This window comes from Phallusia mammillata, chromosome 3 (assembly GCF_965637545.1).
Source record: "Phallusia mammillata chromosome 3, kaPhaMamm4.hap1.1, whole genome shotgun sequence".
NCBI lineage: Eukaryota > Metazoa > Chordata > Ascidiacea > Phlebobranchia > Ascidiidae > Phallusia > Phallusia mammillata.
Window position 1 is genome coordinate 2,400,932 of NC_137254.1, and position 21,888 is coordinate 2,422,819.

Consider the following 21,888-nt stretch of genomic DNA (forward strand, 5'->3'; position numbering starts at 1 on the left):
ATATTCTTACAAGCATTAGCATATTTAGTGCTATATCCTACGCATGATAGAAAATTAGCTCATTAACTAAAATGTTATTCGTGATCACAAACCATCAGCCCAACTACAAAAAAAAAACATTTGCTTCATACGTTTTATAAGTAGATTGCGTATAATAATGGATACATAGTGGAAACCGACCAAACAATGCGTTCATTCAACGTTTGGTTGCAAAGCCTTTTTTATTCTAACTTTTTCCATTTTCGGCACTATAATATCACGCATCGCTGGTTTACAAACTGAACGCTGGTTTGCTGAGTCATGAAAATCCAAAATTGATTCCTCATGCAAATCGCACGTTTTCAAAACAATATTTCTGAAGGAAAACTTATTTACTTGTTACTGTAGCCAAAAATGTTGTCAAGAAAATTTGTTTACCTGGTATTTGCAGTTCTTCTGGCTTATTATTGGATGAATTACATTAAAAGGGGGCCTATTTATAAAACCGATAAACGACTGGACGGAAAAACTGTATTAATAACAGGTTTGTGTTACAATTTTGTTGCCGATTTTTTGGTTGTTCTAAGTCAATTTGTTTTTAGGAGGTAATGTTGGAGTTGGCAAAGCCACAGCAATTGAATTTGCAAAACTCGGAGCAAAAGTTTTAATAGCATCTAGAAATGTCATTAAGTCACAAAAAGCAAAAGATGAAATTGTAAAAGAATCTGGGAATAGTAATGTAAGATAAACAAATAAGATGTTGAACTATCTTAATAAAGGAGACTTTTTGTATCATTTTTTCTATGCTTAATTTTTTTTTCAAACGTCACATTAATTGTCTATATAATAGAATTCAATATACAGCTAATTCTTACTATTTACAAACCATTTTCTCAACTGAATAGGTTACATTTTATAAATAGGGGTTTGCAAAAATTTCAAATTTCGTACAAGTGCAAAGAAGATTAAGAACCACGGATCCAAATCATTTTATAAACATATTTAATTACATAGAGATTGTAAAACTGTAGTATGTGTATATATATTTGTTCTGGTTTTAAGAATTCAGTTGTGCTTACAGGGTAAGTGATTAACTGAAATCATTACAATTTTGTCAGATTCGTGTCATGAAACTAGATCTAGGAGATTTTTCTTCGATAAAATCTTTTGCAGAGAAGTTTAATAAAGAAGAGGAACACCTTCACTATCTGATCAACAATGCTGGTAATGCAATGTATGTTGTAAATTGATAAAATGCTATGTTTGATATACAAAAAAAAACATTTCGTACATAGTTGCCAAAACTTTTTGTGTTTAATTTTCATCACTCAAATAAAATCTGCTGAAAGTAATAAAATTCAAATGCAAAAATCCTTAAACACCTTTATGCTATATATGGCATGTTAACTACACTAGTTTTTCATACTAGTTATGGGTCCCTTTCCCTGAAGGGGACACATATTGATTTTACTCGAATTTGTTTTTTTCTCGAATTTGTTTTTTTCTCTTCCTAAAGTTTTTCCGGCCCATTTTTACATCAAATGTTTGATGGATTTGGATGAAATTTACACAGATGGTAGATATAGGTATGTAGATGTGTATCCCACTTTGTTTTTGTTGATAACCCCAGTGTTTACCCTGCTAGCCCCCTAAAATGGGTTATTTTCTTGCCAAAGTTGTACGACTTGTTTTACCATCAAATGTTTGATTAATTTGGCTGAAACTTACACAGATGGTAGATGTAGTTTTGTAGATGTGCATCCCACCTTGTTGGTCCTGATGACTCCAGTATTTACCCCGCTAGCCCCCTAAAATGAGTTATTTTCTGATTAAAGTTTGTCCAGCTCATTTTTCCATCAATTGTTTAATGGACTTGGATGAAATTTATACAGATATAGTTATGTAGGTGTACATACCACTTCGTTTTTGTTGATAACCCCAGTATTTACCCCGCTAGCCACCTACAATTGGTGAATTTGTAAACAAAGTTGGAATTGGCTAACATTTGGGTAGCATGTGGATGATCTCTTGAAATGCACTATTTTTAACTTTGCATGTGTGGGGACCCATGAGTTATTGCCTGCAGAAACAACTAAGGTTGTAAAAGACGATGGCCAATATTGGACCCAATACAAAATAAGCATAGGAAATATATTTATGTTTTAAAATAGGTCATAGTGTAAATGCGGACAAAATGTGCTAAGTCGCCCTTCTAGTTCTATAACACAAATTTTTCAGTCATAAATAGTAAATTTGTTGTCATACATAGTTTTTTTTTGCATCATATACATGTGAAATATGATCATTGGACATATAAGATGCTCAACTAAACAGTACTGTAAGTGTCTACAACCATTTAAATACTGCATGTCAATTTACTTTTTGTGTCAAAATGGTATTAAGTTTATGCAACATCATCATTAAAAAATCCCATGTAAGTCCAACACTTCTGCGAATACATTTGTACGAGCTAATTTGCATAGCAATCTGAACGAAAACAGATTCATAAATACAGACTTGGTTTTAATGGTGTTACATCCTAACAAGTGAAACGAAAACATAGCAGTGGTTTTAAAGAGATCGAATGGTATTTAAGTATGAAATCATATGGTGTGTCATGAATAGTCATTTCATTTATATCTTGGTTCAGTGGGCAACATCTGAATGCATTATTCCTACAATGGCTGTACTGCCAAGTCAGTTTAATCATTTTTTTGAATTTTTGGAGTTGGGAATTTGGTGAGTGGTGATCAGTTTAGTTCAACCCATTGGAAATCAGTGGCACTTAAGTTTCTTGTTCAGGGAAACACAAGTGCCTGAGACAGGATTATAACCCACATACGAACATAATGCAGTTGCACTAACCAGATGTGAACGCTATTTGCGTAAAATCCACCTCTTTAAGCATATGTAGGCTTATTTTATTAGGCTACTAGTGAACCCTAATCAAGTAACACTTAATACCTTGTTTAGCAAACGAAATTTTTAAACCCCTATTTTTTTAGGTGTAACACATTTGAGAGGTTTAACTGATTATGGCTACAACCGAATCATGGCAATAAATCATTTCGGACCATTTTTACTTACTCATTTGTTAATGGATAAAATGATAAGGCAGTCAAAAACTTCTCCAGTCAGAATTATCAACTTAGCATCTGCAGCCTACATGTAAGTCCATGTATATTAGTATTTTTATATGTATTTTTCAATAGTGATCAAATGGTTTAAACAGTTATGTAATTAGGTGTAATTTGTGCCTTACTGGAAGATTTTCGTACCTAATGTTCTTCTAATTTAGTATTTCGTAACAGAATTTACAATAACCTAAAATTACCCTTAATTAAACACAGGTTTGGTTCATTCAATTTTGAAATGATGCACAATGATTCAGACAGTTGGTACAAGGATTTCATAATCTATGGTCAAAGCAAATTAGCTAATATTTACTTTACTTCGGAATTAAACAAAACACTAGAAGGAATTGATATCACCACATATGCTGTCCACCCAGGTTTAATTTTCTTGTTTTGTTTGTTTTTGCACCTGTCTCCAGTAGTGGGATTCAGCCGGTTCACACCGGTTCTACAGAGCCGTCTCCTAAAATTGTATGAGATGAGCGAACCATTTAGCATTACTGGTTACTGTCAATGGTCTTTTTGTAACAAAAGGGCTGAAAACAGGCTGAAAAACATAACTTATGTACCAGAACTGGTTCACAAAATATTTGAATTCCACCACTGCCTGTCTCCATTGCCAAACTTATATGTTAAGCAAAGTTATCTCAGCTAATTTGAATGAATTGAATTTAAGAATAACGTCTTTCGATTGTTTGTTTATCCAGGTGGAATTAAATCAGAATTAGGATTTAATGGTCCAATCGGCTGGTCATCCCATCTTATTCACCTAGTTATTAGTACATTTTTTCTCAGGTAAAAACTTTTTAGATCAGTTCAAAAGCTTACACTAATGTAACATAACGTTTTACGCCATGTTTTAACACAGATATCAAATTGAACAAATTTTTTTAGGGAGCCTATTTATGGAGCGCAAACCACTCTATATTGCGCCCTAGACGACAATGTTACACAACTGAGTGGAAACTACTTTGGTGAAACAACAATGCAAGCCCTAAAAGATTTTGCTAAAGATGAGGCAGTAGGGCAAAAACTGTGGCAGGAAACAATAAAAGTGACAAAAGATTATCTTCCAAAAGAGGTGTAACTCTATACAAGCCAAATTCTAATAATTTCAAAAATACAAACAAATTTGGAAGGTATAGATAACGTATTGGTGTTGAAAATGCTGTTTTATTTGTTGTTTTGAGCATTTTTTTTTTCATTAAAAGTAAAGCACTCAGGGAAATTGCTGAATTCAAAGCTGTATTTGACTGCATATAAGATTTTGCTATTTAGGTACAAAAACCTTTTTTAATTTTTTTTGCTCATTTTACAAATTATGATTTAAAACAAACTCCCTTTTTTGAGAGGTAACATTATGCACCTAACTTGTAATGGCAGTGTATATGCACTGCGCTTAGCTCTCATCCACTAATTGTGCTCTCACGTTTTATGTGCTCCATAACTTTTTAATATTGCCTAGCTATTTCCGACTTGTTGATTGTTTCAGTGCATTTGTATCATTATGTTGCTTTTCAAACGAATTCAATTCCACTCTATGTACCTGGATAAAATTTGCCTATTATTTTTTTAATTCGAATTCCGTGTTGTTTTTTAACTATCCACTTATTTCCATCACATTTAAACATTGTGCAGCTATTTCTGGCTTGGTGATTGTTTTTAGTGCTATTGTGTCGCTAGTTTGTTGTTTTTTCACCAAGCGAAATAAACTGATTTCAACAGAAGTGGCTGATTTAATCCAACTAAATAACAAACATAGTGCACCCTAAAATTTACTGCAGCTTGCATTTAAATATTTTTTTTCAATGGTATAAAAAGTTGACAACAAAACATGAGTTTCAGTATAATTGGTAAAGTTGGTTTTTGTTCTTTTCGTTTTCCAACTTTATTAAACTTTTTTCAAGGTTAGAAAACCAAGTATAAAAAATCAGTAAGCTGTGATGAAACTACTTTCTAGTCCCAATTTTACTATAGTCAGCCAGGTGTAGGAAATATGCTGTGTTGTGTTTAACAGCTTGTAGTAACGGTGTAGCTGCAGCGCATTTGCCATCTGTATCCACCAATAGTGCCCTCAACTTTGTCGCGCTTTTTAACGTCGCAACGTTGCGCAGCTATTTTCGGCCTGGTGAACATTTTAGCGCAACTGCTGTGCTGCTGCGATTTTGCCCGGCGATATCAACTCAACAGTGCCTCCAACTGTCGGCTTTTCGTTTTGGTTGGCCACTGACCGGTTCTTATTTGGCTAATCGGTCTACCGCATTTACTCGTTTGTAAGCCGCCGTCGATTGTAAGCCGCATGTTTAGGTCTTGAAAAAATAATGTAAGCCGCCTACGTTTGTAAGCCGCACGCTGGAATTTTAAATATTACTGTTTCATAATACATCGTTCTGTTGTTACTTAGTATTAGTACGTTGATAACATTACCCAACAGAACGTATATCGACGTATAATCTGTATATGCATACAAGTTTTGAACCCCAAATAAATTTGAAAGTTGGAATGTAAAAATAAGATATGTTAGCCGCCCTCGATTATAAGCGGCAGAAATGGCAGGTAAAAAATAATATAAGCGGCGGCTTACTATCGAGCAAATACGGTAGTTAAAAGTTTCGCAGCCGAGCATGAACGTCAACTTGAACATAACAAAATGCAGTTCTTTTTCAACCTCACAAATAATATAAAATGGCATGTGTAGTAAAAGCGATTTTATTATTCATATGCAGGCACCGATAGGCCTATAAAATCGTTTCAAATATGCACTATATGATTTAAAATCATCAGTACTGTGTTTACCCGATTGTAAAGCAGCCCTCGATTATAAGCCACCCTCGCATATAACGGTGTTAAAAATTAATGTTTGTAGTCGCATGTGATTTTGTCAGTTACTTTTGTTTTATAATCCTTTATTTCTGTTGTAACGTAGTAAAACTATTCGCTCATTGTCTGTCAAGTAAATAGTTGTGGCCCACAGAACCTACGTATAAAATCTGCATGCAAAAGTATTTCGCACCTAAAATAAATCAAAAAGCAGGGATGTAGAAACAATATCGGTATAAAATTAAATTGTAAGCCGCACAAATCAAACAAATACGGAATTCGATTTAAGCTATAACGCGTTTGTCTCACAGCATTGTTATGCAGTAAGGCGTTTTGTAATAGCCTAAGGCGTCTGGTAATAAAATCGTCATGCTTTAAGGAAAGAAAGTCCGTTATTACCTTTTATGGCTCTGCAGAACGTGTTCGCATGAATTTGGGCGTCTACGTTCTGATTTTACTTCAGTTGCAAAAAGTTTTAGCGCAGAAAAGACGAATAAATACAGAAAGACAAAGTTGTAGTTAAGACTGCTTAGAAGTTTGGTATATAATTTAATTCTATGCGTGTTTTGACTTTAAGACTTAACAATTTCTGCATTTTCCGGTTAAAGTAGGAAAAATTGCGATTCTTATAAAGGACTTTAGGAGATAAATTTATTTGCAACAGAAACTATATGCGATTTGCCAATTTTGCCAAAGTATTCGTAAAATGCCAACTGGTAATATCAATAGCTAAAACGTAGCAAAACTAGCAGAAAAACAAGCAATAAAAAACGCACGTTTTGTAAACTAACTTAATCAAAAACATGGAAAATAAAAGTCATCAGAACAGTTGAAGGCAACTTTATTTTTATTTTCTAGATTGTCTATGTTTAAAAAGTAATAAGAACGATAAATAAAAAAACATTATACACGTTCATTTACTACGCATTAATTCAAAATTTGGTTTTTGTTTGTTTCGCAGGAGCTAATTAAGCATCTGTTTGTGAACCAAGCAAATCTTCATCGCAATGCAGCAGCCGAATCAGCAAGGTCAGTCCTCTTCTTCCTACAGAGTGACAACCAGCAGGAGCACAACATCCTCATCCAGGGGAGCATCCGGAACTGGATCACCCATGAGATTTTCGGATGGACAACAATCAGGGCGTGTAAGAAAAATTTAAGTTTGTCAAAAATTGTGGAATTTTAACTAAACATTGTGATATTATCAACATATCATGTTAGTCTTTGAGAATAATGTAAAAAAAGAGTTTTTTTTCTCAAAAATACAGTGCAAATTTGCGCATTGTTGCCGAATTTAACGGTTTTTAAAATTGTGTTAATATTTTTTCTATTTTAACTTTGTGCATTTCGTGCGGTAAATAAATCAGTTTATGTTACAGAAGTAAGTGTGCTTTTTATGCTTATTAAAGCAAACATTTATCCAAATTAGGTCAAGATGTATGTGTGACAATCTGTTTTAAACTCAACGTGGTTATATAACGACATTTTAGTTTAAAAAAGCATTAGTTTCTTTGCAAAACCAAAAATAATAAAACAAAACATAAAAATTGATTCGCTCAATACTCTATCTTCAAATTTTTTGGAGTTAATTTTAAACCTCTGTACAATGTTTAGATGTCTTATGGAGCTTACTCTTCCACTTACGATCCCGGATACGGAAGCGGAGTTGGAGGAGTCTATGTGAGCGAGAAGGACATCCAGGATATGGGAGGAACTCAAGGAGTCGAATTCAGGAACATGAGATCAGGAGAGAAAGAGGAATTAAAGGTAAACGTGAAAATTTAATGCTTTCAAATTGTGATTAAAGGAAAACCGTGAAAGTTTTTTTGCATTGTACAGAGTTGTAATTAAATGTAGAAATTTTTTTCATAGGTGTTAAGCTTTGTAGCAAAACTGCCATATGCTGAAGTATATTTTTAAAGGTGTAAGCGTGACTTTAAGTTTATTTCGGTTTGAAACCCACTGTATCTGGGTAATTAAACCTTATTGAAAACATTGTTATAACCAAAACCAAAAATTGCGACTGATGTAGAATAAAACGTATGATTATTTATTGAGGCAACGTTTGGACAAAACAATTGTAGTCATCAGTGAAAATAAATGTCTACGTTTTATTTCATTAATCTTCATGTTCGTGTCTTGTGTACCTAAAATTGTTTCAAACAATTAAAAAAATATATTTACACCGTTTTGTTTGTAACTTTTCTAAATCCGCAATAGTTTTATTTTTTTGAAACAAAATAATAATTCTTAAACGCATTAAACAAATTCATATTTTGTTCCAATCCAAAGGGTTTGAACAATCGGTTCGCGTCCTACATCGAGAGAGTTCGATTTCTGGAGCAGCAGAACAAACTACTCGACGCGCAACTCCGTCAGTTGTCCGTCAAATACGAGTCGAAACTCGGTGAACTCTATGCGAGTGAAGTGCGGCGTCTAAAGGCTCTGATCGACTCTCTTAACACCGACAAGGCGTTGGTTGATGCAGAGTTGGATCATATGCGCCAAGATGTCAATGATTTAAAGAGAGAGTAAGTGTTACATAATTTAAAATTGACTTTTTTGCTATTGGTTCTTGCCAAAATCTAAGCTATAAAAAACACAAATTGTTTAACCTTTCGTTACGCGATAAATTGTGTCCAAAATAATACTGCGGATATCGGAAAAAAAGAAACAAAAATTAGATTCCGTTTATTTTTTATTTTTGCTAGCTTTAAATATATGCATACATTGTCAGGCTCAAATGTTATAACTCAAAAGTGTTATTCAAATTGGTCAATCAAATGATCCGAAATTGATATTTTTTTGCTATTGGTTCATAACAAAATCTTATTTTGTCCAACCTAGTGTTACGCGATACATCGCATGGAATCATTTTGTGTCCAAAACAATTCTGCTGGTATAGAAAAAAAAACATATAAATTGTCGGATTTTTTTTCAAACTTAGAAAGTCCGTTTATTTTTCATAATCAATTTAAATGTATGCATGAATTATGACGCTCAAATGTTATTATACCCAAAAGTTTTATTCAATTTAGTCAATCAAATTCGCGATTAAGCAAACCAGTTAGTGTTTTTTTACTATGCCCTTATTTGGACACAAAATGGCGTCCATGAATCTCTGTCACGTATCAATGGGTTGGACAACTTGTGCTTTATATCACTTTGGTCCATGCGTTATCAAGCTTTGGTACATACAAAAATTTATAGAGTTCAGTAGCGAACTTTTAAGCGTTCATCAATTGCTGAATTCACACTTGGATTTCAGGTTTTGGTAGGTGGTTAATTAACACAGATAGTGAAACTATTAAATTAAACTGTTACCAAGCAAAGAGCAACAGCAACGCAACATTAATTGAAACAAGCAAACATGTTTTTTTATGGGAGAAAACTTGGTAAACTTTTCAAACAGTTTAATGGGTTTTGCGTATTGACGTCAACTAATACGCAAATCGTCCGCATTGGCATTTTTGCACACGGCACGTCGCCCGCACAATGGTTCATTATGCCCCCAGGTAATGTCGGTTTGACATGTTGACGTGCAAGAACGCCAAACGTCCTTGATCAAGAAGGTCATAAAAGTTTCTGGTGACAATAAATCGTCAAAGCCTGAGGCGCTTTAAGTAATAAATCCGCAATTCGACATTTCAAAGTCGTTTTGAAATTTCTGGATTTATTGCAAGATAAGCTGTGTGACATTTTGGTAGCAAAGTTGAAATGGGTACGTGTGAAGCTGCCTGTTTATGAATTGTGTTTATTATAGGAAGTTTGTTCCATTATATAATCGTTAGCCGGCAAAAAATGACCAAGTGCGTCCCCTATCTTTTTTTTAACTTGTGATTCGTTGAGTTAAGTTGAGGTAATACCAATCGTAGCAGCACAATTGCGCTAAAATATTCACAAAACCGGAAATAGCTGCGCAACGTTGGGACGCTATAAAGCGCGACAAACGTAAGGACACAATTGGTGAAAAGATGATAAACGCGCTGCAGCCACACCGTGTTATATAGCGTTATGTGGCAGTAACTCACCAGAAAGTGAGTTTGGCGCATTGTGAGTAAAACACGACGGGTGGGAACGTTGATGGAAGCAGTCGAGGGGCGCTAGAATCTAACCACCCGTGTTAGCAAAGAGGGTGGGGTTTTGCCTGATACTTTGGTCTTGAAACTGGTCCGTAAGGACATTGTGGTCTAAAGTTTCATTAAAATTTTACAACATTGGCCAAACTAAAAGCACCATTAAACAGAACTAGGTTACATCTTTCTTTCAACAACAAAAACTTCAATGTTGTTTTTGAGACAAACAACCAACAAATTAGAAAATTAAACAAACCTTTTGCGTTTGTTATTTCAGACATGAGACTGCTGTGAGTGAACGAGAGGAGTTAGAGCGAGAACTTACAAACTTGAGGTCGAACGTGGATGATTGCACAATAAGTAGAGTGGACTTGGAACGCAAATTGGTTTCACTTCGTGAGGAGCTTGACTTTGATAACCTGGCTCATACTGAGGTGAGAAATGGCTTTTAAAATTATGAAAAACAACTTTCCTAAACAGAAAGACTTAAACACATCAGTCATGGGTTGTTAAAATTAGTTTGAATTAAACAAAACAGGCAATAAGTGAACATTGGTGATCAACAGTGCAAGTTTGTTTTACATTCTCACAGTTTGAAAAAAATAAACAACGATATGACAAAAGTTTATATGTAGGTCTACGTCATATTTTTGTAATGCGAAATAACTAGCAAAAAATGTATTTTTTTGCACAATATTAATTGCATTTTTATGTTTCAAAAAGTTCTGTCCATAGCACCAACAAAACTAATCAAAATTGAAGCATTGTTTAGGATAAGCTTTTTTCTGCGGTTATGTGTTATTTTTTGCCAATTACTCAAGTACGAAAAATTGATTTTTTTTGAATTTTTTTTCAGATTATCAACGAGCTGAAATCTCAACTTCTCACTGATCACGTGAGAGTCCAAGTCGACTCCCATGGTCCGGATCTAACCGACCTTCTCCGCGACATTCGCGCGCAATATGATCTCGCTGCGAAGAAGAATAGAGAAGAGTCAGAGGAATATTACAGCTCGAAGGTACAGTTTTATTTGAATAAGTTAAAATCATAAAAAGAAAAGTCATACATTCTAAAGTAATTATACGCCATGTGATTACTTTATTTGATTGGAAAAGCCTTTACAGAATGAGAATTTATAATATACATCTATTTGAGATTAATTTTAAAATGTATTTATTTCTATTTAATAGGAAAAAAGTTACTTCAAATAAATGCTATCACACTTGATTGATTTATATTTTATTTGAATGAGTAAAATCTTGCCATTAACAACACATAGAAATAACAATTATTTTCACTTCACATTTTAGCTCAACGACCTGAACTCGAAGGTTTCCGGCGACGCCAACCGCTTGAAAGAAGCCCAAGGGGAGCTTAGCGACATGCGCAACCGCGTCAGCACACACACCACACAAATTGAATCCCTCCGTTCCAACGTAAGTAAACAACATGAAGGCAATATTTTGCTCCTTTACTGGTAATTTATTAATTTGTGTCATGAAACACTGCACGGCTGCTACAAAATACAAAAAAGTTTTACATTGAGAGCAATCACACCATGCTCACAAGGTTTTTGGGTTCTAAACCCGTCATGATTTGTTTTGTTTCTCTAAGAATGAAACTTGAATCGGTTAAGTACAACTAAAATCGAAAAAAAAAACTAATCCACAAACTGTCCCATACGATAATATGCTTGTTGTAACTTATTTTGTTATTTTTTATCTCTGCTGTCCATTTGTTGAATCGGATTTTATCACGAATTTTTTTGGCTTTTGCAGAAAGACTACCTTGAGCGCCAACTGGCGGATGTGGAAGAGCGCTTCGGTCGCGACATCAACAACTACCAAGACCAGATCGACGATCTCGGCTCCCAACTTGAGAAGATCAAGTCAGAGATGGCGGAGAGGTTGAGAGAATACCAAGATCTCCTAGCGGTCAAACTAAGTAAGTGTGTTTGTTATTTTATCAAGAACTAAATACACGTTTAAGCCTGGTTGGAGAAGACATAGCGACACAAAGAAACTGAACAATTACCAAGGCTGAAATAGCTATACAACGTTAAAACGTTAATTCAGGAATGAATTTCTTGAGGTTGATTGGCAGCTTAATTGTCTTGATTAATTCATCCTCAATTGACAGACAACACTAAAAATGTTCTGAAACTGTATGTCTCAATGCCAACAACTTTTGAACTCGTTTATGATTGAACTTTTAACCCAGTGGTTCCCAACCAGGGCCCATGGCCCCCCAGGGGGGCCACGAGCTGTGTTCCGGGGGGCCACGGGCGTAGATTCACAAGAAACACCCACTAAAAGTCATTTTCACTTTAACTTTATTCCCGAATTTAATCGACTATTTCACATACTATTTGTTTATAGTGAGGTTTAACACGCTCATTTACTCTATTAGACCTGTTTAAGGCCAAAGTTAATACCGCGTTCCAACGCGAGATGGCTATCTACATTTTAAGGGGGCCACAGGTCCTTCATGATAACTTAAAGGGGGCCACGAGGCCAAAAAGTTACTTTAAGGGGCCATGGTCCACGGAAGGTTGGGAACCGTTGTTTAAACCTGTGTAACACAACAAGGCTAATCACTTAACTGTCTTGTCGTATAATATTTACGCCTGCTAATGCAATAGTAAGAATCGGAACAACAAAGTAAATATGGAGCCATTGAAGAGAAATGATGTTGCGACATTATTTTTAAGAAGGGTATACTTCAAATGAGGCATATTAATAAAAAACAAAATTTTTGAAAGAACTCTTGCAAGTCGAAAACATTGTTTGGATTGTATCACTGTTTTACTGAAAGTTCGTGATTAATTAATTTTTTTAACAAAATAAATCAGCACTACAAAGTTGGGTAACCTAAAGTGGCAGTATCAGTTAGTAAAAATCAAGACAAAAATTTTTCGAACGAACAAAATAAGTTTTAGAGGTTGTATCACAGTTTCTAAAACAGAACAGACTGATTTGAGAGTACTGAAAGCTTCACTATTGTTTAACTGAAAATGTTGACGTAAATGATTTTTTTTTCAGGTCTCGACTTTGAGATCAGCACCTATCACAAACTCCTGGAGGGAGAGGAGGTCCGACTGCAGGGGGTTGCACCGCGGATGAACACCAGCGGGACTACTTACTCTCTCCGCAAGGTGGTGGAGGAATACGAGAGCGCTTATAAGAGCGTAAGTGAAATCAAAGGTTAAGTCTGCTCACGCAAATCTTACATTTGTTGTAATTAGAAGTACTCAAACGCACATGACAAAACAACAAAGTATTAACTTTTTCACACAAAATCTAATCGTAATTGCTTGGTGACACATTAAATGCAAGAAAATCGGAGAACATACGAGTATTTGTTGTGAAGTGGTTCGTTTTTATCAGAACGACTGCTAAAAAGTTGTTGACTATGTTGGATTCAAACCTATAAGCCTGACATTTACTATTGCACTAACTTTTGTTTTCAGGCCAAGGATGGACGCAAATCACCATAATTGAGAAAAGGAATCAGCTCCACATAAAAGCAGCAATACTAACCATTCCGGCACCAAATCATTTATAGTTATTAAATTTGTAAAGTCTCTTCATTTTGCATTGCGACTAACCTCTGCAATCGCCGCCACAAATAGAAAAAAACTACGTCAATTCTGAATTACATACTAAAAATGACCTATCTGAATTTTTGTAAACAGCTGAATTTTTGAGTAAAGTAAAATGGTTTACGGAAAAATTTAATAAGGACTAAAACTACTGATAAAGCTCAAAAGTTAATACATTATTGTTTTGAATTTACAGTGTCTAAAACGAAATATGTCTGGGTCTCGTAAACCTTTTTTTTGCAGTATGTTCAACGGGTCTTATAGTGGACGTGCTTTGCAATACTTTTGCTTTTCATCTGTTTTAAAACTTGAATCAATCTCAACACAATACACTATCATGCACTTTAATATTTGTGAAATGAAAACGAAGATATTTTTCAAGATACGTATTTTTCCCAATCATGAGTTCCTGGTTAAAGTGAAAAATTGTGGTGTTACAAATTTCATTTAACTCAGTGGCTCTATACCCAGGCCTAAGAAACGATTTTCGTTTGTTTGAGCTTACAATACTGTATGACAAGATAACCTGATTTAATTTATTGTTACCATGCAGTTGAAAATATTCAACTTGTCATTTTAGTGGCATAAAAAGAAAAGAATATAGAAAATTTTACCAAAATATTTTTAAAAAAGTACACCGTACACCAGATGTGCAACATTTTTGTCACTGAGCCTTATAACCAATATAGGACATCAAGCGAGGGCCACACATTTTTTTTTTCATTCACACAATAAATTTAATTACTTTTCCAAGGCAGCAGCACACTAATTACTTAAGACATACAGAGTTTCGTTGCAACACTGACTTTCACAAAAAATAATGCTTTGCTAGACAAAAGGAAATATTACGTCACATTTGGTAAGGTTTTGCAATAAGTACCGAGCGCAAATAAAAGACAAATTTATTTTTTTCTTAACAGCCTTTTAACAATGTGTCAGGAAATTTTCTATGTGCTTGTTTCAACATTGTTTTTGTGTATCTGTGTTTTTGTGACGAAGTAAACCATACAATAAAAAACCACTTACAAATAACCATTACTATTTCTAATTAAAAAACTCACCATGCACCTACCAATAAAAACCAATATTTGATAGAAAGAGAAGATGCTGGAAAAATAACCATTCAAAAAAATTGTGATATCCAATTCCTGAATTGTTTCTGTTATTAAAAAAACAAAATGATAATGGCCAGTTGTTGGTCTCTAAAAATAACATAGCTTCTTTAATCTTGTGTTAATTTTGCAACATTAAAATTAAACACTTAAATTAAATAAACACAAACATTTAAAGATATAATGTTATTTAAAGTTATACAATAACACCTCACCATTTTACAGTGTCAACATTTTCCCTGTTTGGTACAAAATATTATTTTAGATGAAACAAAAGGTTAATAATAACGGCAGAACATTGTTCTAATGCCATAACTAGAGAGTTTAATGAGTGTAAATAGCACTCAAAAACAACTGTCAACTAGAAGGGTGACTTGGAATATTTTGTCATTGCACATACACTACGACCTATTTTGAACCGTCAATATGTTACCCTTACTTATTTTATTGGGTCCCATATTAGTCACTGTTTTTTTTTAAAATGTAGGGTAAAATACAACAATCAACACCTTTTAATGACAAATCCTACATACTATCCAAATTTTATTTAATTCAGACATTGTTGAAAAGATTCCCCAACTTAAAGAACCAAATGGGGTAAATGTCGGGACTATAGGTTAAATTACAACACCTATAAAAGGTAAATTCTACGAGCTATCTAAATTTTTATTTAATTTGATGTTTATTAATTCATCCTTTTCAGCACGATAAATGTTTAAGCTCTTCAAAAAAAACAGTCAAAAAAAATCCTTCTACATCACCATCTGTGAAAGTTTCATCCAAAATCCATGAAAAATATGATGGCACAATAGGTTGGACAAACTTTGGAAGCAAAAAATCAAAATAAGGGGATCAATTTAACATCTATGTACCTAGCATACTGTGAATTAAACTTCCTGTTTTAATTAATTTTGATCAACATAGACTTTCAAAGTAACAATATCTGGACCCCAAAACTGTTAGCTGCTTTAACAAATGTTAGTTGCTTCACTTCAACAAACCTGGATGTTTATGTTTTGTTATCACATTTGTCCATTATTTGTGAGATCCAAGTCCAAACAATTTGTGCCATTGTTAAGTAAATCCAAATCCAATGAATTAATCCAGCAAAGATGTAACCAACCAAATATGTTTGAAATCCTTGTGTAAAAGATAAACAAGCAAACAATTTAAGAAAACACAAGAGTTAAATTACTTTTTATGCCAGTGTCTAATGCTTCTAGTATCAACAAAAAGATATATAATTGGTAGTTGTGTATACAAAAATGTTGGCTTGGTTCCAAAAACACGACAGCTCATCATTTAGAGCAGGGGTCACCAAACCATGGCCCAGGGCTAGACCGGCCCACAAAGTCATTTTAACTGGTCCGCTACTGTATTTTTTAAATTGCCAAATCGTATTCATAACTTTGTAATATTCAAAAATTAATTTACTCCTTATGAAAGTTTTCTGCATCGACATGTAGAATTGAATTTACATAATCTTATAGAATCACAACACACAGGCATGATACAAAGAAAGTTTGATACATCAGGGACAAGACTACAAGCAATAACTATGCACAAAGAATTGGTTTCTTTAGTCACTTGTAATATAATATAGGAGCATTGCTCTAAAGATAACACCAACTTTAAAAATGAACTGTCATATCACCACACTTCAAATAGTATTGTAGAAAGACAATTCCTTGGCAGTCCTATAAAAATTGCTTAGTGGACCAATTTTAAACCAGGCCATGTAAGCACTTGTAAATTATGCAGCCCTCATGTATTATTATTGAACTTATCCGGCCCACCATAAAAAAGTTTGGTGGCACCTGATTTAGAGTTTCATATATATCAACAAAAAATAACTTTATACTAGGAAAATTATGATAAATAAAACATATTCCAGGTGATGTATAAAAACAAAATAGTACACGATTGAAACTTGAGCATTTGCAATAAGAGTGAACATTCATAATCCATAAATTATCTTCAAGTCGGTAAGTTAAAAATGTTTATTAAATGGGAATACAAACTATTCTACTTCTGGTATTTAATTATAAAACTTAAAAGCTCATCACATCGTGTCTTGCATATAAAAACATTGCTTAAAACAATGTATATTATCTGATGATGAAAAACCCAGTACAGGCGTCTAATAACACAGAAAATAGCACAGAAACAAAATAGTACACCATTGGAACAGAACTTATTAGCAATGGGCGTGGTGATAGTAAAACATTATTGATTCATAAATTATCAGGCTATGGAAAAGCAAGTTATAATTTTATCTGTTAGATTCTGATGTCATAATTCGCAATTCCAAGATAATACTTTCATTTTCTTTGTCGCAAAAGTAAGAGAATTTAACCCCAATGATTTTGCAAACAGTTGATAAAAATTATAATCAATGCTTCCATTTGCGGAGGTTCAGGCGGCTTCAAGTACTGGTAATGCTACTCTCACAAATTAACAACGCAATAGGTTTGCGCTAGGAGTCTCAATAAGTTTATAGTTCAAACTGCTGCCTCAAGATTCCTTGGAGATAAACTCCAGAAAACACCACTTGTATAATCCGTTGACTACATTGTTGGTTTATTTTGGTTTCCAGCGACAGAAATGTTTCAAGAAGTCTTATTCAAATAGAATCCAATTAACATTAACAGCAATTAATAACGATTGTTGCAAAGAAAGACAAAGGAAAAGCCGTTAAACCTGTATTAATCTCCATACTAAAACCTAACTAAACATGTATTTATTCTAATAAACGTTGGCGCTGACACTAGTCTGTCTATGTTTAATTACAGATAAACTAATTTGTTTTAATTAGACTTTATGAGTCGCTTTGCCGCACGCGCGGGCCAGGCCGGCTTGCTTTGCCGCGGAACCATAGGCGGTATGTGCATTATTAAACTTTATTGTAGCTGGTCGCAAAATCCAAGCGCTTTCGAGTTAAATTAAAACTTTATAATTCCCTAGCTGCTGTTAATATTTCTAATTCAGAGACTTTAAGTTAAATTACAACTTTATAATTTCCTAGCTGCTGTTAACATTTCTAATTCTAAAACTTCAAGTTAAATTACAACTTTAGAATTTCCTAGCTGCTCTTAACATTTCTAATTCTAAAACTTTAAATTAGATTAAAAAGAAATTATCCGTTTCTAGTTACTGCTAAAATTTCTAATTCTAGAGGCATTAAATTAAATATAAAAGACTTTATCCGTTTCTAGTTACTGCTAAAATTTCTAATTCTAGAGGCATTAAATTAAGTTTAAAAGACTTTATCCGTTTCTAATCACTGTTACAATTTCGAATTCAGAAGCCTTAAATTAAATTAAAAAGACTGTATCACTTTCTAATCACTGTTAAAATTTCGAATTCAGAAGCCTTAAATTAAAAAGACTGTATCACTTTCTAATCACTGTTAAATTTTCGAATTCAGAAGCCTTAAATTATATTAAAAAGACTGTATCACTTTCCAATCACTGTTAAATTTTCTAATTCTTGAAGCTTTAAATTGAATTAAACAGAAATTATCATATTCTTGTCACAGTTACAATTTCTAATTCTGAAGCTTTAAATTAAATTAAACAGCTTAGCCTTATCTAAACTAGCGCAGGCCTGCTCTTATTTATTTTCCTGACTAAGCCTGGTTTCTGTTTTTTTTTTTTAGTTCCTATCTGCCTAAGTCAGGGGTGGGCAAACTACGGCCCGCGGGCCGCATGCGGCCCGCCAAAGGAGTTTATGCGGCCCGCCAAATGTTTCCGAGTAACGCTGAATAGTACTATGAGCACAGGCGCAGAGTTTTAAAAATACCGGGGGTGCGACTTGCCGGTACCAATGCCATATGCAGTATCTGTACCCGTTCGATACTTTGGAACTAAACACAGATACTTTTCACGTGCTTTATAGCCTGTTGTTTCTGCCACGTTATTATGCAAATCGTCACTTGACACAATTTCTTCGTTCGATAAAAGTAAAAGCGATTCACGTTTTCAAAAACAGCCTACTTTGCACTGTTGACGCCCAAACTTTGGTCACTTTGGATCATGTTTAGGTCGTTGCAGTACTTTTTGTCTAATGTTGGCACTCGGACTTTATTAACAAAAAACGTGGTTCAACCTTTGTTGCAACAAACGCTTGTTTTTTTGAAACAATTACAATTGTTTCAACCAATGCTTGTACAGTCATGAACAAACGTATTTGCATAAAGCTGAAAATATACTATGTAATAATTTTGCGCAGAGGTGCACAACCTGCGGCCGCAATCTATTTTGCTAAATATTTTGATTTTTAAACTGCTAAAACAGATTTCGTGAGACTGGAAAAAAGATTAGCAGTCTAGTAACCATATGTGCCAGGCTTTTTATCCGCTTATTATGTGCAAACAATGCGAAAAAAAGGCACTGCAATCGTCACAATACAGTTTATGACGTCATAAACAGTTAGCTCCGTTCAGCTAAATTTATGCACAAGTTAGAAATTGTTAATCAGAGCATTTTAGGTGACTTTAAATGGTATATATATGATACAAACCTTGTTCTTTGCATCAGTTGTTTTAAAACAAAACAACAAGCAAGCAATTGGCGGTCGTTGGTGAAATACTATGCGGCCCGGAAAGATTATAAACTTTTGAATGCAGCCCTTGCACTGAAAAGTTTGCCCACCCCTGGCCTAAGTGTTAACTTACAAAATGGCAATTTTCCCAGCATTCACGGCTTATATAGGCAGGAATTGGGGGAATACCCGAGTGCTCTTGGCGCAGCTCAGAGCAGTTTTAGAGCGCGCGTTGTATAGTGTGGGAAAATCTGGTATATACATCCGTTTGCCCATCATTCTACACTATTGCATGTGACCGCTACACATTCATGCCATGTGTACCTGAAAAACAAACATATTTTAGTGTGTAAGTTTTGCTGACAAAGCTGGTAACTGGTAAGCATTGTTTGAAAACCAACCTTCTATTAGCTGCAGACAGTGCACACTGTTTCGTCCTGTAAGGTTTCATTGGTGCAGCTGGTGATGAGAGATAGGCCACATTGGCAAGTGTAGCTATCCAACAACAATCCAGTTTGAAGTAACAGGCTAAAAAGCCATACCTCACATATTTTGTTCGATGCCACAACTGGACACAAACCGCAAAGTAAACTCGCTCTTACTGGCCAACCAACCACTTTGGAACCAAAATGAAGTCAGCTCAGTGTATCAATGCAAAAGCATCAAGCCAATAAATGATAAGCTGAAAGCTTCACTTCAGTTATCACTGTTTTAACACAGGGCAGGACAACATCTGAGTGATGTCAATTTTTTCTATGTTGAAAACAGGGTAAATGACGCCGTACAGGGATACAGGGATACGCCAAACAGGGATATTTTGCATGACCTCATTATATGAGCTCAACTATGTTGTGACGTAATGTCACGAATGTATGACGTCATAAACCCGATGACGTCATAAACCCCAAATTATTTCTGGACACAGATTGACGCAAAACTTCCGGTCCTGTCCGGGAAATTCCGGATGTTTGGTAACCCTGACGTAAGACGCATCTGGCGTTTGGCAAAAATGAAAAAAAATACAGAAACTTGTAAAAGCATATAGAGCCAATAAATGCAGACAGTTGAATGGCTACACTAGCCAATGCGGCTGATCTCTCGTCACCAGCTGCACTGATGAGACCTTATAGGTCGAAACAGTGTGCACTGTCTGCAGCTAATACAGAAACTGTTTGTGGATAATGTGATAATACCTTCACACATCTTTTCGTTCGTTTATGAAATAAAAAATGACAGTTCAAAGTTTCTTGTGGCGCACTTCCCATTCTACACATGGACAGGGAAGGTTCGACATGCAATAGAGGCCAGTCATTACATACAAAATCTGATACCTAATGGTCGGTTATTGCTGCTTATCTTGTAAATTTATTGGCCATTGAAGAGAGATTCCTAACTAGTTGACTTTAATGTTAGGTCACTTAATCACTCAGGTGATAATGTTGTTTTAACCCGTTTCAGGCCATGGACCACCTGCCCAGTAAAAATAGTATCGTGGACCATTTATTTTTGAGCAAGATTAAAGTAAGCATACGCAATAAGCATTTTGGTTTGAATCATAATTCTTTAAAACTGATTTTCGAGTGAGCTGTAATTATTACCAGATAGCGTTTTGACACTCATTCAACATGAAAAATGCAATAATCTCTAGTTTATCACTAAATTTAGTGGACGTCCTGTGGACCACCCAAAAAGACATCATGGACCACTGGACCACCAGTTATGAACCACTGTTCTGGGGTCATCACTTGCAAATGTTCATTGCAAGGCTAATAAAACATTTAATGATTTACACCTTTCTGTACATCGTCATGACAACAGCATGATCTGCAGTTGTGGAGTATTTCTTGAATTGCGCAAATGAACAGAGGAACGCTAAATATAAAGTCCTCGTTGTGGAAAAGAGGTTTCAAATCAATGGTGAGAAGACGAAATATAACGCAGGAAATTGTTTCAATTTTTTTTGCGCACAACTTGGAAAAGCAACGACCTACAAATGAAAAAGTTTCGGTTTCAAACTCCGTGTCAGATTTTATCCAGACAGAACTTTAACAAAGGTAACTTTTATAGTGTGTATAATAGTGTTGAAATTGCACAAACGTAAAATTGTCCATTCTTCAATACAGGATAAAGAAATGACCCACAACTATCATTTTGGCATAAAATATATTCCTTCACCAACGAATTCCGAAATACCTAACAACAAATGGCAAATTATTATTTTTTTGTCAACAGTTCCTCATAATGTATCACTCAGCATTTGGGGAGAAATTAGTTTAAAACCGTACAGAAAACAACACTTTACTACAACGTTTTAACATTTACAGAAGCATATGTACATATCGGGGCACATTCAAATCAGCAACAAGTGGAATCATTACAATGACCGATTTGTAGATGATAGTAAAGATGTCAATTTCCCCACCAGCCATTTCTTTGTCCTGGGAAGTTGATCCTCTAATTCTTTTGAATAAAATAAGGGATTAAGAGCGCTGTTGATTGGAAGCAACAGACAAGCACTCAACACATAAGCATCTGGTGGTATCTTGATTCCTCCAATACTCAAATATCCCATGACACAAATTGGAATCCAGCAACAGAAGTCAGTCAAAATTAACCTCGAGATT

At 34.6% G+C, this 21,888-nt stretch overlaps 2 protein-coding genes and 1 pseudogene across 2 annotated transcripts; 2 read left to right on the forward strand and 1 right to left on the reverse strand.

Moving 5' to 3' along the window:
- LOC145218176 (uncharacterized) overlaps positions 1 to 21,888 on the reverse strand; it is a 280,341-nt pseudogene that overhangs the window by 135,331 nt on the left and 123,122 nt on the right.
- On the forward strand, positions 285 to 4,269 carry LOC145217690 (retinol dehydrogenase 12-like). Its single transcript, XM_080085029.1, has 7 exons — positions 285 to 523; positions 582 to 718; positions 1,098 to 1,203; positions 2,985 to 3,147; positions 3,330 to 3,490; positions 3,821 to 3,908; positions 4,008 to 4,269. The coding sequence occupies exons 1-7, from the start codon at positions 394 to 396 to the stop codon at positions 4,198 to 4,200; spliced, it is 978 nt and encodes a 325-aa protein (XP_079941155.1). The 5' UTR covers positions 285 to 393; the 3' UTR covers positions 4,201 to 4,269.
- On the forward strand, positions 6,866 to 13,958 carry LOC145217680 (glial fibrillary acidic protein-like). Its single transcript, XM_080085018.1, has 9 exons — positions 6,866 to 7,078; positions 7,548 to 7,700; positions 8,226 to 8,464; positions 10,287 to 10,443; positions 10,866 to 11,027; positions 11,320 to 11,445; positions 11,788 to 11,953; positions 13,051 to 13,196; positions 13,479 to 13,958. Exons 1-9 carry the CDS (start codon positions 6,941 to 6,943, stop codon positions 13,503 to 13,505), a joined length of 1,314 nt encoding a protein of 437 aa, XP_079941144.1. The 5' UTR covers positions 6,866 to 6,940; the 3' UTR covers positions 13,506 to 13,958.

What these genes read in the sequence shown, in the direction of transcription:
- LOC145217690 (XM_080085029.1), top strand. Translation starts at nt 394, where the DNA reads ATGTTGTCAAGAAAATTTGTTTACCTGGTATTTGCAGTTCTTCTGGCT. An exon ending in AAAAACTGTATTAATAACAG is followed by an intron (nt 524 to 581) that starts GTTTGTGTTACA and finishes ATTTGTTTTTAG; the next exon opens with GAGGTAATGTTGGAGTTGGC. An exon ending in ATTAGTACATTTTTTCTCAG is followed by an intron (nt 3,909 to 4,007) that starts GTAAAAACTTTT and finishes AAATTTTTTTAG; the next exon opens with GGAGCCTATTTATGGAGCGC.
- LOC145217680 (XM_080085018.1), top strand. Translation starts at nt 6,941, where the DNA reads ATGCAGCAGCCGAATCAGCAAGGTCAGTCCTCTTCTTCCTACAGAGTG. An exon ending in ATAACCTGGCTCATACTGAG is followed by an intron (nt 10,444 to 10,865) that starts GTGAGAAATGGC and finishes ATTTTTTTTCAG; the next exon opens with ATTATCAACGAGCTGAAATC. An exon ending in AGGAATATTACAGCTCGAAG is followed by an intron (nt 11,028 to 11,319) that starts GTACAGTTTTAT and finishes TTCACATTTTAG; the next exon opens with CTCAACGACCTGAACTCGAA.